Genomic DNA, 17,464 nt, shown 5'->3' with positions numbered 1-17,464 from the left:
TGGTCGATGGCCGGCTGAATATGAGCCAGCAGTGTGCCCAGGTGGCCAAGAAAGCCACCAGCATCCTGGCTTGTATCAGGAACAGTGTGGCCAGCACGACTAGGGAAGGGATCATCCCCCTGTACTCGGCACTGGTGAGGTCGCACCTCGAATACTTTGCTCAGTTTTGGGCCCCTCACTAGAAGAAAGACATTGAGGTGCCGGAGAGAGTCCAGAGATGGGCAACAAAGCTGGTGAAGGGTCTGGAGAACAAGTCATATGAGAAGCGGCTGAGGGAACTGGGCGTGTTTAGTGGGGAGAAAAGGAGGCTGAGGGGAGACCTTATTGCTGTATACAAGTACCTGAAAGGAGGTTGTAGCGAGGTGGGGATTGGTTTCTTCTCCCAGGTAACAAATGGCCTCAAGTTGTGCCAGGGGAGGTTTAGATTGGATATCAGGAAAAATTTCTTCACGGAAAGGGTTGTCGAACATTGGAACAGGCTGCCCAGGGAAGTGGTGGAGTCACCATCCCTGGAGGTATTTAAAAGATGTAGATGTGGTGCTTAGGGACATGGTTTAGTGGTGGACTTGGCAGTATTAACAGTTAACAGTTGGAACTGATGATCTTAAAGGTCTTTTCCAATCAAAATGATTCTATGATTTTCTGATTCTATGATTTCTGTGTCAAAATGCCTTTCTGTGGTTCTAGTAGAACAATAGTTCCTCAGAAATAGCACTGTCCAAAACACACAGAGAGTTAAATCGGGACACCAGGCTGAGTGAAGGAGATAATTGTGGCCTTTATTCCATGTTTATTTGTTTGAGAAGAGTGAGTGTCCACACTTGGGGATGCACGGGAGAGTGACATAGCATGGGCCTTGCATACCAATGCCTTATGTCCCTGCAATTCTGAAACACAGGGCTGTGCAGCACTTTAAGCTAATGGGTTTTCTTGAAAAGTACAAAACCACTTGAAATGTGTGTGCAACTTTTATGGCTAGGTCCTCAGAGACTGAAATGCCAGAGGCTGCTCTGAATTCAGTGTCGTCACTGTTATCTGTTCTTCTTGGGTTTTTTATCCTTTTCATATCTATTAAACAACTTTAATTAAAATAAATCCATTTGCTGGTCCTATTATGCTTGACCTACATCAGTGTCCTTGGACTTGTTTATAGAATGAAAGGACATTTTCGTTCCTTTTTAGTGTCTCTTACGTGCAACATGTGTTTGCATCATTTTTTTGGAATGTATTTACTTAAATGTATCAAAAAGAAATTTCCTCTCAGTTAACTGCTCTGGGTCCTTGTGACAAAAAGCAATAATCTGGAAAAGCGGGAAAATAGTTTCTCAAAATAGTTGTTTTTAACACTTTTGTTTGCTCGTTTCCTGTTAACAAAAATGCACACACAGAGCTGTATGGCTTTATAGCATCTGTATGAGGGTATTTCCAGTGTTTGACCAGCTGAGATTGAAATCTCATTTAATCCCATTAACTTCTGTTATGTGTTACTTTGGACCAGACTGTTTTGTCATATAGTTTTGGCATTGGAGATTAGGAATCTGTGGATCATGAAGTGCTGCTGCCTGTTTTATAGGGATGGAAATGAACATATATCTTGAGTATTTGCAGTCCCTGTGTATTTTCAAAATTCCTTCCATTAGGAATTCCCAAATATGATTAGATGAAACTCTTTACTATTTGTAATCCCAGTTACTACTTTCATGCCAATGGGTACCTTTCGAAGGAATTGTTGTTTAGTACAATTCGTTTCAGGGGTCCAGAGGACAACGTGAAATAGCAAATGTAATTACATTGCAGCAATTGGAAGAAACCGGAAGTCTTCTTTCTGTACTCTTTTGGTTAACCCCTTCTTTAGTAATTATTGAACTGGGTTATTTATCAATTGAAACGTATTCTTTTCGCTCAGCATTAGTGCAATTTAAAAATTAGAGAAAGTCAGATTTCATATCCAGAAGTTTAGTCACTGGATTTCTTTGCAAACAAAAGACATGGTTATAATACTTTCCTTGGCTAAGTCTAAAGGTCAAAATTAGCAAGTTTTAAAGAACTGCAGAGGCGTACAGCAGACCCTTTGTAGTAATCACAAATGAAAGACAGTGCTGAATTAGTGGAAATCATAGAGAATCTGATTTATAGTTACAACTTGGTATCTGTGACGGCAGCAGTGCAGTTTGCACGAGATTGAAATTGGGGCAAGAATGCAAAGAGCCAGCAGGTCAGAAAGGAAATAAAGGATTGTGGCTAGGGGCCAGCAGCCAAATCCTATTGTGAAGGCGGCCCTTAACCACATTTTCACTATTATGACAACTGTGAAACTCAAGTTGGTTTTGTTGTTGTTGGGATCTTGGCTTTGCTTTGCAGCCATGTCAGTTCAAACAAATAATAATTTTCAATGACTCTTTTGGGTTGGGTTTTTTTTGGGGGGGGTGGTGTGTGTGTGTGTTTAGCTGAAGGCCTCAGGATATGAACTTACTTTTAACTTCCAGATCTCTGATGGGCAGTGACGTCATCTCTTATTTAACACAGAAACTGTGTTAAATAAGCTGCAGCCCTTTGAGGCATGGACTGCTGGTGTAAGGAGGGCCTCTGCTACAGCATAGAGGACCTTGCCATGACTGCGTTCAAACTCTGATCTAAGCTCCCTGCATTTCACACGCTGACGTTCTTTTTCACTCTCTCTTTCAGGGTCTTTATGTCTTTGTGGTATATTTTATCCTGCACAACCAAGTTTGCTGTCCTGTGAAAGCAAGTTACACTGTAGACATGAATGGGCACACAACTCCGGGATCAGCTTTTTTCACACATGGCAGTGGTCTGCCGGCTGCAGGTGGAGAGATCAGCAAGTCCACTCAGAACCTCATCAGTGCTATGGAAGAGGTAACAGTGCTCTATAGTCGTTACTTTGTGTATTGAAAATGTACCTGGAGATTTAAGTGGCAGTACTGAAGTGTAATACACAGGAATGAGGTGCTAATTGTTATGTGTTGCCTTTGGAGAGGGGGGGTTATTACTTTTTCTTAGCCATAAATTTTTATCTTCAGCCGTGGTGATATTCTTGGAACTTAGAACCCCCTGGTAACATCCCATCTAGAGAATTTTCCCTTTTCTACTTGAGTTTTCAGTTTTTTATAGAGACTGGTTAAAGTGTTGTCAAAAGTAGGTAATGAGAAATCAAAATGTCAATTCTTTCAGCTTACTATAGGTCTTAGACGAGTTTTACGTCTTTAATTTTCCAAAGTCATGCTCTGCAAAATTTGTGGAAATTTTAATACAGTAGAATAAAATTAGAATGAAATGAGAATAAAAGTGGAATGGAATGGAATGGAATGGAATGGAATGGAATGGAATGGAATGGAATGGAATGGAATGGAATGGAGGAAAAAGAAGGGAAGGGAAGGGAAGGGAAGGGAAGGGAAGGGAAGGGAAGGGAAGGGAAGGGAAGGGAAGGGAAGGGAAGGGAAGGGAAGGGAAGGGAAGGGAAGGGAAGGGAAGGGAAGGGAAGGGAAGGGAAGGGAAGGGAAGGGAAGGGAAGGGAAGGGGAAGATAAGGGAAGGGAAGGGAAGGGAAGGGAAGGGAAGGGAAGGGAAGGGAAGGGAAGGGAAGGGAAGGGAAGGGAAGGGAAGGGAAGGGAAGGGAAGGGAAGGGAAGGGAAGGGAAGGGAAGGGGAAGATAAGGGAAGGGAAACGAAGGGAAGGGAAGGGGAAGATAAGGGAAGGGAAACGAAGGGAAGGGAAGGGAAGGGAAGGGAAGGGAAGGGAAGGGAAGGGAAGGGAAGGGAAGGGAAGGGAAGGGAAGGGAAAAGAAAATTAAAAAGAAATTTTGAGGGAGATTATTTTCAGTGTCTCTGTTGCTGGAACTGGAATGCTGCTAGTATCACTTTTTACTACGTGTACTAAACCAAGGTGACTTTTGCTGCTATGCACATGTACATGTTGATAGAGCTAGTTGAAAATTCTCCAGCTAAACAGTTTTTCCAGGAAAAACACCAATTAAACAGAATTTAAATATTTCAAGGGAACATGTCAGTTCTAGTAATAATTTTTGTGGAAACCAAGCTGCTCACCTGGCAGCGGTTTTGCCCATTTCTCTCTGCTTGGCTGTAGCTTTGTCTGGACTTTAAAGCTCCTCAGCTGCCTCCTGGGAGACCACTAATTTTATTCAACTTCTCAGTGTCTCACTTAAGGTGGTGCCTGACTCCCCAGTTGAGTGGACAGCGTAGCTTCTCAGCTCTACATGGCAAGCTTTTATGTTCCTGAGCTCCTAAACAGTGGATGAGCAATAAACCAAGAAAATATATTTTGATTGTCCTAATATATACTTTTTTAGAATTCAGTATTTTAACTTTTCATCGCAATTAAAGAGGAGATAGATTTTCAAAACCACTTATTTTCTCATTAACTGAAATTCTGATTTTTTTGTGCAGCTGCACCTTAAACTGAAGCGACAGAGGAACTACAGCAAAGTTGGTATCAAAACTGTAGGGCTGTTTCCCACCAGCAAAACCCTCAAAGCCTGGCAAATTACTTTAATATATTGTATTCGTAAACATTGGAAGCAGTGGGTTGCCATCTGTAGATCATATAAAGGAAAGTAAAGATGATTAGTGGCTATAGAAGGGAGAAGCATGGTCCAGCAGAGGAAGAGGCAGTGGTAAGAGAGGAATGAGCTGGAACCTTTCAGTGCTTTTATTTAAAGTTCTCCATAGCAGGGGCCAATGTTCAGAAACAGCAATATTTTTTCAACTGTTTGAGATAGCTAGGACAGGCCTAATAAACACAAGGTTAAGAGACTTGTAATTGAGTTACTTTTTTTTTAATTTATTTTTTTTTTAACTTAAAAAAATATAGAAGGCTACCCAGTTCACTATAGAAGTGACAGAATAGCTGTTTCCAAAATCTGTTGGTCTCGAGTTCGGCTCTGGTCATAGTTTCCAGTTTCTATACTACAGTTTTGATGATTAGTGCATTTCTGTGTCTTTTTAAACTTTGCAGGTGCCTGCAGACTGGGAGAGGGCATCCTTGCAGCCTGCTAGTCAAGCTAGTGCTGCCTTTAAGCAGAGTCCACAAAACGGCAATGTTTTCCACCCTTCTGGAGGATTTAGTACCAGCTCATTGGTTGCTGATGAGGAATCACAGGAGTTTGATGACCTAATATTTGCTTTAAAGACTGGTGAGTGACTCTTCTCCTTGTTCCTCAAAGGTTGTTATGTTGTTCTTCACCCAAATGGTGTCACCATTCCATGAGATCCAATTAACAAGATCCATTAATATAATGTGATTGCCAGTGAAAACCTGAAATAAAATTGTTTCACCTTGGACTGCTATTCCGTGAAAAATATTGTGCATGCTGTCTAAAATAACAGAGAAGGAGTCTGCAAAAATATGTTTTGAGTCATGACGATAAGCAGACCTACAGAAAGTAGCAGCAGATTGGAGGCTCTGACATTTTTTCACAAGTGCTTAAATGACTAACTTACTGCCTCTAGACATGGGCTGTCTTTTCTTCTTTTCCTTTCTTTTTCAAATTGATATATAGAGTATATACAATGCCTATATCTATTTTATATATATAGATCTTTCTGAAAAACAGCACAACTTCATAAATACTGATTCTCCCAATAAGTGTAAGACAAAATATTTGTATAAAATACATTTGGACCTGAAAAACCGCGTACCCTGGAAAGATAAACTAGATAGACAGACTTCTGCCCAAACACAAGAGCCAGATGTGATGAGCTCACCATGCTACTGGAGGGCAGAAGCAGGGGAGGCCACTCTAGGTGTGGCCTCTACAAACTACACCTGTGAAACAAAACATCTGTAATCAGATTCCCCTCAATAGCCTTAGAGTTCAAGTCTTCGAAATCCTAGGCTTTGCCCTCAGTTATGTACGGCTTTTCTGCCTTCTCACCCAATCCACCAATGAAACTTCAGGTTATTCAACTGATAATATAAATAGATAGCAAGACATGGCCACAGGCAGAAGAAATTAAGTGAAACCTGATTGAAAGATAAGTCAACATGGGAATGTCTGATAAGGTGACCACAAAGGCAAAGGAGCACCACCTGATAATACCTGGCAGATGCTAACCCAAGCCCACCTCCTCTAGGCACCAGGAAAAATACAAATGGACTAGCTTGGTCATAGGAGGTCACCTGAATGATCTTTGGGGATACCATTAGGCCTTGCAAGAGACAGCAGCGAGGTGCTGGTGACATTAGCAGGTTAAGTGGTCTGACACTGATAATTTCAAGAGTTTGTTCCCTTCAGTGACACCAAGGAAAAGAGTCAAACTGGTTGGAAGACTGGGAATGCTGCTAATGAAGGGGTAGTTTTATTCGGTATATTCATAATACTTTATCACCTAAGCCAATTTCCATTGCAGAAAACTCTTCTAATTATGAAGATAATTGGATGATTAATAACTGGCCTAGTGCTAAGAAATACAAATTTTTATGAAGATTGTCAGAAAATCTGTATTGTGTCTATTAATTTTCCTGGACATTTTGCAGACTACTTTTACTTTGTTATGCAGTTAAAGATTTTGGCCAAGGCTTTCAAATCTAGGTGCGTAAGCTTACAGTTGCAAACCGCTTTTTTTTTTTAAGTACTTAAGAAAGTAGCTTTTACTTTTTCACTCCTTCCTGAATATTTTGAAGGAAACCAGATAGTTCATAGAGGGTTAATAAGATATGAAGCCATTCACGTCTAACACTCCCAGCATCGCACACAGTGTTCACTGCTTAAGCAGCTCAGCGGGCATCAGTTGGCCTATTTTCTGCAGTAAACTCTATGCACAGTGGAAGACTGAGTCTTAAATCATGAAGAACAAGCTAGGCAACAGCAGTAGTTAAAACTCATGGTTGATATAATTAAACCACAACTTCAGCATTTAATGATTTTTTAATAAATCTTCAAGCTGCATCCTTAGTTAATTTGTTTTCAGTCCTTCTAAAGGAAGCAGGTCTAGAACTAGCTTTTTATTATTTTGCCTAAATTTTATTATTGTTTTCTTTATTAATATTTTATTATAATTTGTTCCTATGAGTGTTTTTATTAATGTGATTTGAAGCAGAGACCTAGGGCCACAGCTAGAGAAAAATATTTTTGTTTGCATTACTGATTCAAGTAGTATTTGACCATTTTTACCCCAATGCTTATTTGTGTGCCCAAACTGTGTCCCCAGCAACATTACAGGGGCCAAAAATGATGATTTCTAAGCCAAACCAGTTGTCCCATCTGGTTCCAACCCCACAGACAACATTTGAACAAGCTGAACTGAAGAGGTGGTGTTGAGGTTAGAGTAGCTTTAACCACCAAAATAAATGTTTATCAGCTATTGCCTTAGAGACAAGCTGTACCTCAACATGTGCTTTAAACCACAAACGTGAGCTTTTCTGTAACTAAAAATCATGTCTGTTTTATTATTTTCATCCAAACCTGCTCTCCAGTCCAGTTCAGTGCACGGCCAAGGAGTCAAGGTGCTCCTGATGGCATGAGGGAGGGAACCGTGCGGAAGCAATAAAAAGGGAGATGAGGTGGTGGAAAGTGGGATTTCTTCTCTGTTTGGCAGTACAGGCTTATGCTGCTAAAGTATTCACTGAGCTGTGGTCTGGCAGGAATTTTGTGATGCAGCTAAGCTAGCAGGCACTGAAAGGAGCCTGTCTCCTGGTCCCTCCTGGCAGCACATTTCTTCTTCCTCTCTTGCATTGTTGCTTGTACTCACCTGAAACCGCAACAACTCAGGTTAGAGACTTCTCTCCCTCTTCCTCTTCCTCTCCTTCCTCGTCCCCTCCCTCTCTCTCTCCCTCTCCCTTTGCCTCTCCACATCAGTTTGAGGCCCTTTGAGCACCAGTCCCAGAGCCAAGGAAGCAGTGATCATCTGCAATGGAAAGACCAGCACCTCTTCTCTAAATAGGCTAAAATGTATGGGCAGCTGAGGTGCCATTTTGCTGCCTTGCTCTTGTCTGTCGTTGCTGTAAGTAGTGCTTCTGAAACGTTTTTAGACCCGACTTTATTTCAGTAGGCTGAGAATTCCTCATCTCAAGCAGGCAAGCCGCTGGGGGAGCAGGGAAGAGTTGCTTTGCACCACATTAGCTGTTTTTATCACTCCTAAACTTGGAGGTGTGGCTTTTAGGTGTAGAGGAAGAATAGAAATGCTTGCTCTGCTATTGCTTGAGCTTTGCCTCTGCTAAGCAGAAACTGAAACCTCCATTATCTGTCATTCCCTAGAACTGCCAATCTATAACCAAACTCAGCTTTAGCTGTGCTACAATATTAACTCCCATTCTGAAGGCTGGCTGAGGATCAGCACTGATTAGCAGAGGAATATGCAAAAATCTCATTATGCCTCTTTGCACTTCATCTGTCCTTTCTGCTTATGTCATTTAGAGCTGTCTGAAGGTTACTTTAATTTATGCTTAACTGTCTGAGGTTTAATCTGGCAGCCAGGATCAGTGAGAATGAGGGTATAATCACAGCAAAGCTGAGATCTCATTCCTGTCATCCTGCCCCACCCTTGCAGTGCAGCTGGCCACTCCCAGCAGGAGAAACGAAGGATGACTGATACAGGTTAAAAAAAATCAAACCAACCCCCACTGCACAACTTTATTCTTTAACTTGCCGCGGTTTAGTAATTTGCAGTTTGCAGTGCAGCTCCACAAATAGATGCATTGGCACACTTGGCCTTATTGCTAAAGAAATGTATCATAGAGCCATGCACTTAGCCCTTGGTTCCGTAATCATTAATGCTGGGCCTAATTACAGATTAACCTGAAATACGGACTGGGTCAGATGAAGGCATACAACTGCATTTCTAGCAAATTGGGTGGGCAACAGTGTACTGTTTCTTAGCCAGCTTCTGTGCTAGATTTATGCAAGCTTTGCATCAAATGGCCATAGAATTTTTTGTTTGGTGTAAGAAATTCAAAAGCTGGACTTATATCGTAAAGCCATGGCCTCTGAATGCCTTACCAATTAATTCCTCCTTTCCATCAAATACATTCATGTCTATACAGAAAACTATAGTTAGAATTCACTATGCTATTATATCACCTCATTTCTTGTACTGTGGGAACCTTTTGGAGGGCCAGCCAGCTCCAAGGCAGTTTATGTAAAGGAAATTATAGAGCGATTACGGTAGGAAAAAATAATTTAGGGACATGTCCTGCCTATTCATATGTACTAAAATATTTTTTTTAATGTTTATGAATTTGGCTTAAATTATTTTTTTATTATGTCTCATTTATGGCTTTTATAATGAATCAAAGGCTTAGCTTCTACTGAGAAGGACAATTATTTACTAATTAGTTTATGTTAATTGCACTAATTAACTTTAAAAGTGCTGTAATTTTGGACTAGATCTCATTTTTCCTCTGATTTCTTGTACAAGGTTTGTATTGATGGCCAGTTTAATAAGACCATTGCCTTCCAGTTTGTCACGGAGTCGTGTGGTACCGTCATTGAGGCTAAAGCACAATATAGCAAAATTCCCTAAGGACTTCTGCTCTCGTTAGGGCTAGGAAGTTAAAAACAGAGCCAACAGAATGAAAGTAGATGGAATCTGTCCCAAAGCAGCAAGTTGTCCATCAGCTTTACTCCAAAGCATCAGTACCATAAATGCATGATAGCTTTATTGAGCTTTGAGCTTCCATCTGTATTCCCATCTCCTACAAATGCTCTTGTCCTCCCCATTCTGTGATGGACAAAACTGAACCAATTCCCCGCTCTGGGTGAGATGTGAGTGCAAAACACAGCAAAGCCTTTGGGAGAGGCCCAAACCCCTCCAGTGCTGACTGGTGACCCACCCCTGTAGGAAGTTGTTTGCAAAGACATTTATAGGTTAGAGTGGAGAATACCAGTCTAGCACACAGTACTTTCCAAATATATATTGAACAGTGTGGAGGATACCAAGGCCAGACTGGATGAGGCTTTGAGCAACCTGGTCTAGTGGAAGGTGTCCCTGCCTGTGGCAGGGGGGTTGGAACTAGATGATCTTTAAGGTCCCTTCCAACCCAAACCATTCTGTGATTCTATGATCAACATATCAGTGTATTTTTGCTCTTAACAGAGGCATATGTGATAAATCCTAAGTAAATATTTTACATGGAGAATACCTGGAAAAATCTACTGTATAAATTAAAACCCCCCCACAAATGCAGCTATTACAATAACGATGCTATATAAACCAACTCATAATTTTCAATCTAATACAGCTAGGGTTCCAAAGTCAGCATTTTTTAAACCTTGGTATTACCATTGTAGGTGCCTGGTTTAAGAGTTAAGGATCTCATGTTGGGCATCCTGAACTAGAGGAAACATTTGAAATTTCACATTCTGAGAGGTGTTCAGTGCAATATCCTGGAGACTGTCTGTCACAGGGCAGATAAATCGTAGACCATGGCAAAGCACCAGATTCGTGCCCTGCCTTATCTGCCTATGTCATTTCTGTTTTGAAGGGCTCACTTCACAGAAAAAAAGGAAGGAATGGTAGCTCATTTGTATATTCATTGAACTTCTCATTTGTGATTGCTCACAAATATGCTACCTGTTGCCTGTTGAATGTGAGTGATAATATCCAGGAAGCGTTTTTAGTCCAATCTGAACTTTATTCATAGAAGTCTAGATGTCTGTTGGTGTCGTTTCTGTAAAGTCAAAGCCCTGAAAGAAGAATTAAAGTTGGTTCGTGTAGCTTATTCATTTCTATCTAATGCATCTTACACGTACAATATTGTCATGGTTTAAAGCTGGGCTGGCTATTAAACTGGTGGCAGATGCTCTCTATTAAACCTCTCCGCTCTCAGAAGGGGAAGGAAAAGAGAAAAGGGAGAGGGACTTACAGGTTGGAAACTTAGAACAGTTTTAATAAACTATAACAATATAAAAGAGTATAATAATAATGATGGAAATAATTAAATATTTGCAAATATATACAAAACTGAGATCGAGCTCCCCCAATGTCAGCCACGTCCCTACCAGCACTGCAGGGCAGGCTCCGGGAAGGCCCAGGCTGGGCCCAGTGATGGATGGGAACTGGATTCAGGAACGCATGGTTCAGGATTGGGGGCAGGAGAAAAACAGACAGAGTCCTCTTTGGACACTGGCCATAGAAGAAGAGAGCAAGACCCTCGTGATCCCCCCGCTTTATCCGGAGAATGACATGTATGGGATGGAATACCTTGCTGGTCAATTTTGGGTCACCTGCCCTGCCCCCTTCTCCCTGCAGGTGCGACCCCCCCTTCGGCTCTTCACTCGTAAGCAGTGAGGAATTCAGCAGTGACCTTGGTTTCTTTAGGAATAAGTACAGCAAGAGCCTTTCTTCATAACATCCCTACCGTTACCTTAGTAATAACTATAATCTTCGAGCGTTATCAGTCCTGGAAGCAGACACTGTCTGCCAAACATGCAGTTAGTTTCAGAAAGTGCAGTTACTTAGAAGAAACTCAGCTGAAAGGAAAAATCACTGAAAGGAAAATTGGCCTGGTTTAGTCCAAACCAGGACAAGTATAAGTCCTGCTCTGTCTCCCTTAAAGTGTCTCAGTGTAAGTTTGGGGCACACCTGAACAAGCGGATGGCAGCCGCGGGTGTCCCGGGGCACGCGCGGAGGGAGCCCGTCAGCCGGTAGGTGTCGCCGGAGGGGTCTCACTGGGCTCCGATTCCGGTTCATAACTAGTTCTTTGATACGAGAGAAAGGGAAAAGGCCTCGTTTTCCAGAGTCTTTTTCTTAAAATACTTTCTTCACAAGTTAGGGAAAAGTAATACTTGGTGTTACTTACATACCTACTATCCAACTCTAGCATCTCTAGGGGAGTACATGCTTTTTTGGGTCTGATTGTGTTTAAATTCTGCCCTGAGAACAAGCCAGACCTATGAACTCTGTGAAACTCCATCATGTAAACAGTTGTACCCTTCCCAGTATGCCAACCGTCTGGTAAGCTGGTATCCTGGTTACATTTCAGCTCTCACTCCTAAAAAAAAAAGGATCAGCTCTTACCCAGTTTGTCTTGGCCTCAGCAGCAGAACAAGCCCCTTGTAAACCCAAAGGAGCCTACTTCAGTCTGTGTTTTACCAAGTTCCTGGTAAGAACATCTGTAACAAAAAAAAAATCTCCTCTTACTTTGCACAAAGTGTGCATGTATATGACATTTAAGAATACACATGGTGTAATAACTTATTAGACCGGTATCCGATCATTTTACAGTGACCAGCACGAGATTCTTTAAGAAACCCCATAATTGCAGTATAGCCACCAGTAAGACAAATATCTTTCTAACCCCAACAGTCAGTGTTCACCTTAAAATCTGAACCTGGGATGATAATATTTATATAATATGATTTTAAATGTTTTCAATCATGTATTTTTTCCCTTTTTGAGATTTGTACGCTCTTCAGTCTAAATAAATGTTTTGAGTGAATTCCGATGTTAATGATGTTACATAAGAAATATTGTTTTGTTTCTCCATTTAAAATATTTTATTTACTTCAAGGTTATCTCCTTGTTCTTCCATTCCCAGATGGTAAATACAGCAGTCTGATGTATCTTCTCTATTACACTCATATTTCCTTTCTAAAACAAACAGGTTTAGAGAAGATAAGAAAAAAAAACAAATAACTTGCTTCTGCAATTGTTGTTTTTCCCAGAACTTTCAAGCAGCCTTTAATTATTAGGACCATGATTCAATGAAAATGTTAAAAATGCATATAAATTTAATCAGTAAGTACAGCTTAGTCATCTTCAGTACACTTATAGGCAAGTATTCTAATCTTCTTTTCTTTATTATTCTATCTCTGTACATTGATGGATTTTTTACTCATGTCATACTCTGACAGTAATTGCTGGTCTCTCAAGAGCTTGGGTCATACAGACCCAAGAACAGGACTCATCTGGTAGATGTAAATGAATGCATCTTCACTCCGCGACCCAAACACCAAAACGAGATGTAAGAAGGGTCACGGTGCAGAAATACCCACTCTTCACCTGGATGCAGCAGGGCTGTGTTCATGCAGCGCTGCACCTGAGTTTGGTCCCTACTAGGACTTCTTCAGGACCTCTGCAGGAAAGCCTACCTAGTTCTGCAGGTTCTTCTGCTCGGGTTCTCTGAACCAAGCTCCATATTCAAGATTGCAGCCCGACTTCCCACAGCAAAGGAGCATCCCACTGCTGCCCGCTTTTCCATACTTCTTTTCTACTTGGGGGGTGGTGGAAGGAAGGGTGCTATGGAAAAACTTGTAAAAGTGGAACAATAGGGGGCATAGAAAATGATGAGGAAATGCCAAAAAAGTAAATGACCCTTATCTTGTCCTTTACTGAACAAGCCAAAGCCTGGCATGTCAGCTGTGGCAGAAATAAGAGATCCACTGTACAACTGATAGTAACTCATGAAAATATTTTTTAGTATGAAAATGCAAATCACTGCCTCTCCCAGCATACCCTGTTTGGGGCTTTTCGAGGCAAATGTCATTCCTTTGCAACTCCCTTGCACTGCGTGTAGTTACAGATCTACTTCTGCCCAAAATTAATAACTTCCCTAGTTATTTGTAAGTGACATTGCTGTAAGACCATGCCTGAAATTAGTCAGTGTTGAAATCACCATGCTTAAATTACACTGATGTGCAGTTCTCAACAAATTTAAAGCCTCAATGCCCTAAACCCTTATGAGACCCACATATATTTTAGGATTCACTCTACAACTCAAAGAGAGGAGCTGAAAATGCACTGAGGTTTATATTTACAACCGATATTCTGTGAAGAAGTGGTCTGAAAAAATAAAAATCTCATAAAAACTAATGCAGTATTATGTATCTTCACACTAATCAACTAAAACCTCCCCCCCCAAAAAAACCCTAAACCCCTCAAAAACAGCAAGGAAGCAACAAGCTAGCAGAACTCCTGTGACAAAAGGATGGAGAAGGTGGCCTCCTGAGGTCTCTTCCAGACATGTTTTGGAAGTTTCCATGGGCCAAAGTCTAGTATTCTCTCACAGTAGAAGTAAAACACAATACACCCGCTTGTGCCAAATGTGGGTTTAAAGAATATGTAGTCAGCATCTTTTCTTATGTTGAAATTACAATCCTATTAAAACAGCTGGAATTACAGTTTAACAGGGAATTTGTATCATTAAAAATCAATTCTTCATGAAGAAGTCCTTGGAAATACCAGACTGTAACAGCCAGACCATGAACCCAGCCTAAGCCAGGCCTTGATTTATGCTCTTGTATTTTCAAGGCAACCTCTGAATAGCTATTGTACCATTTACTGAGACAAATAAAGTGGCTGACAGTGGAATTATGAAAAAGCGTATCTGGATGGTACAAAACTATGTCAGATAATATTATAATCTGTGGATTCAGAATTGTAGACTAGTAAGAGGAAACTTGCCATGTCATTGTAGGGCAGGGAAGCATTTCAACAACTAGAACAAAGCAGAGCAGGACACGATGTCATCATTTCTGTGTCGGGATTTCATTTTCACTGATTCTTTTTTTTTTCCTTTGTTTGTTTCGCTGTTTCAGGTGCAGGTCTCAGCGTCAGCGATAATGAATCTTGTCATGGCAGCCAGGATGGTGGCAGCATGGCTAACTCCCAGATCGTAGAGCTTAGAAGAATACCCATAGCAGACACTCACCTCTAACTCCATGGCTTGCTTGGTTTTTTTTGTTGGTTTTTGGTTTGGTTTTTTTTTTTTTAATTCAAGCCTCAGTATTTTTGTATTTGTACTTCCTTTTGCACTAAAACACTGTATGAAACTGTGTCGTAGAATGCTGTGAGCTTTACTGAAATTTTAACAAGGAAAGTTTGCTTGAGGTTTTGTATATCAGAAAATAAACTGTAAGTTTTTTACAGTGGCTGGGGATAAATAGATACCATGGCAATAGGCCTAGATATGTATCTTGTAGCTAGATTATATATTTCACAAACTGTAGCTTTTTTAATTAACCTGTACAAGGAACACTGATTAATAAAAACAATAGAGTTCATTTGATACAAACCAGTTTGTTATTTCTGCTCGCTGCTTCTGGAGCTGGAAGATGATGCAGACACCCTGTGGTACTGGAAAGCTTTTTAATTACACTGTTGTTCTAAGTGTCCTAAACTGTCCTCTTCTCACTGTTTTTTCAGTACCCAAATCTGTGAACTTTACAAACTCAGATAAAGATGCAGCCTTGAGCCAGAGAGCTTGAAATTTAAGTTGTGACATGATAAAATATGCAATGATCTGAAACAAACAGAGGGAAGGGGAGGTGAAGGACAAGAGTGAAACCACTGGCAGCTGCGTCCTGCCGACTGCGTTACCTTGCTGGGTTCATAATATTAAACAACTCTCTCACTCTTCTCGCAGTCAGAAATAAGGGGGAATTCCGAAGAGTTGAATTTTTGTATTAATCTCTGTGGCTGCTAAACAGATATCGCTGTTGTGATTGAAGGGTTCAAGTACTGCATTGCAAACAGAGTTAGATCAGTAAACTGGGGTAATAAATGAGCAAGAAAAGTTTCTCCCTTGGAAAAAAAACAAATACAGAGGAAGTATTTCAGAACTGAGAGGGGGAGGCAGGCTGATCTTGCAGGAATCATTAACTCTGCTTCTGCACAGACGCTCTGGAAGAAAAACACATTAAAGCAGGAGACCAAGGGAATTTTCCTCTGAACATTTCTGAGCATAGTATGGAAATACAGTAAATGAGAATGCAAGCCTTTCATACGTTCTTCAGGAACTTGCCTAAAGGCTTAATGCTGGGCAAGCTCTGAGCGACAACCTCTCCCTTTAAAAGAAAACTTTTATTATGGAAATCTTTCTGTGAATTTTGCTATAGTGATATACAAATTTTACTGTGTCTGATTACTTGTTGAGCTAAAAAAAAAACCCCCCTCACTTCTGTGTCCCAGTTCTGTAATAACTGGTAGGACTGCACAGCTTACAGTCATCACTCATATCCAAAGCAGACATAATCTTTAAGGTCTAATGCAAAAGCATTCTCAGAGACAGGAAACTATTTCTAGTCAGCAAAGCCCTTAAACAAGTGCTTTTTAAGTACACGTTTGAATTGATGGGAAATGAGAGTATGTCTATATTTAATTAGTACATGTTCTGCTGCATCGAGTCTTAGATTTCTGACTCCCAGGAATTTTGTTGACTCTGTTTATGCTGATCATGCTACGGAGCAAACAGGGACAAGTCTTTGTGGTCAATGGCGAAACTTACTGGGGGCGGGGGGGATGTTCCTTGCTTCACCGTGGGCAATATCCAGAAGCACAGGGCAGTCAGGGAGACCCATGCCCCTGTGCAGAAGGGGCAGCCTTTAAAATTGAATGCAGTGGATCTAAAGTATAGTGGGCAACTTTATACAAGAGTGAACCACCTAAGCATATTTGATACTTCACTTTTCTGCCCATACCTACACCTGCTGAAAAGGGACTTTCTGGGCACTTGAAAGAACTGCAAGTATCATTGAAATAAGTCTCTCAGACTGGAGTTAAAATTAGTTTTTGACACTTTGCAATATAGTACTTTTTTATTTTCTACACAGAAACCTGGCTCTTGAAGAGTTTTTTTATTTTATCTCATTCTTCACAAATCAACTGAGATGAGCATTGTCCATTGCTGATACTTCTCATCTACCCACTAAAGCCCTAACGTGAAGCCTGGCCCTGCAGAGCAATTGCAACACTTGCTCAGTTCGAGGGAGTCAGGGCTGTAACAGATGTTTCATTAGCCGCAGTACATGCTACTACATGCTGTGAGAAAGCTTATAAAAGAAGGATGTTTGTTTGATTTTGACTCACCACCATAAATGTTAATACTTTGTGTCACTTCAACTTGTTGCACAACTGGCCTGCTTGGGGATTTACTGTAAATGCATCAGCATTTTCAGAGCAGATCAGTAGGATGACGTCCACAGCCAGCATTTGTTGAGGTTTAAATCTCTAGGTGGTTTAAGATCACGAGATGAATTTTGTTATTGTTCTAGAAACTTTTTTTTTTTTTAAGAAAGTATTCCGTCTGTAGGAAATTCAGTGTTTCAATAGCATGTGTCTCTCTCAGCTCCTGTTTGCTGTTGCTTGAGCAGGGGAAGATTGAGAGCAGGGCAGCTGTGTGCTCTGACTCAGACGTGCCCGACAGCCACACATGGACAGGAGGAGTACCTTTACAGTTGACTTTAACACAACCAAACCGAATGCCTCCTGTGGTTCCCTGATCTCAGGCGTTATTTAAAATTTGATAGACAGTATGAACATTTATTTGTTTCTATGAGACGAATGAATCCACAGCTAGATAGCTTTCAAACAAAGTGTTGCCACAGGGCCTGCTGTGCTAAGATGACTAACTCACTCAACCCTTTGCTTTGTTCCTGTATGGTGAAGAACACTGGGACACTCGCTGCCTTTGCTTTTTTCCCTATAAAAGGAGCCATCATTTCTCCACGAGAGGCCATTCTCTGTGATTTGAGGGGTAGAAGGAGCTGTGGT

At 41.0% G+C, this 17,464-nt stretch overlaps 1 protein-coding gene across 1 annotated transcript in view; it reads left to right on the top strand.

Annotated features, from left to right (window-relative positions):
- ADGRV1 (adhesion G protein-coupled receptor V1) overlaps positions 1–14,630 on the top strand; it is a 282,099-nt gene extending 267,469 nt beyond the window's left edge. The window contains 3 exon segments of the mRNA XM_068422903.1: positions 2,686–2,877; positions 4,992–5,169; positions 14,512–14,630. Coding sequence (XP_068279004.1) covers positions 2,686–2,877; positions 4,992–5,169; positions 14,512–14,630 — 489 coding nt within the window.
- The last annotated feature ends 2,834 nt before the right edge of the window (positions 14,631–17,464 follow it).

The sequence above is a fragment of the Nyctibius grandis genome, chromosome Z, assembly GCF_013368605.1.
Source record: "Nyctibius grandis isolate bNycGra1 chromosome Z, bNycGra1.pri, whole genome shotgun sequence".
Taxonomy (NCBI): Eukaryota; Metazoa; Chordata; class Aves; order Nyctibiiformes; family Nyctibiidae; genus Nyctibius; species Nyctibius grandis.
The sequence above is the reverse complement of the archived record's forward strand: the minus strand, read 5'-3'. Positions and strand labels throughout refer to the sequence as shown.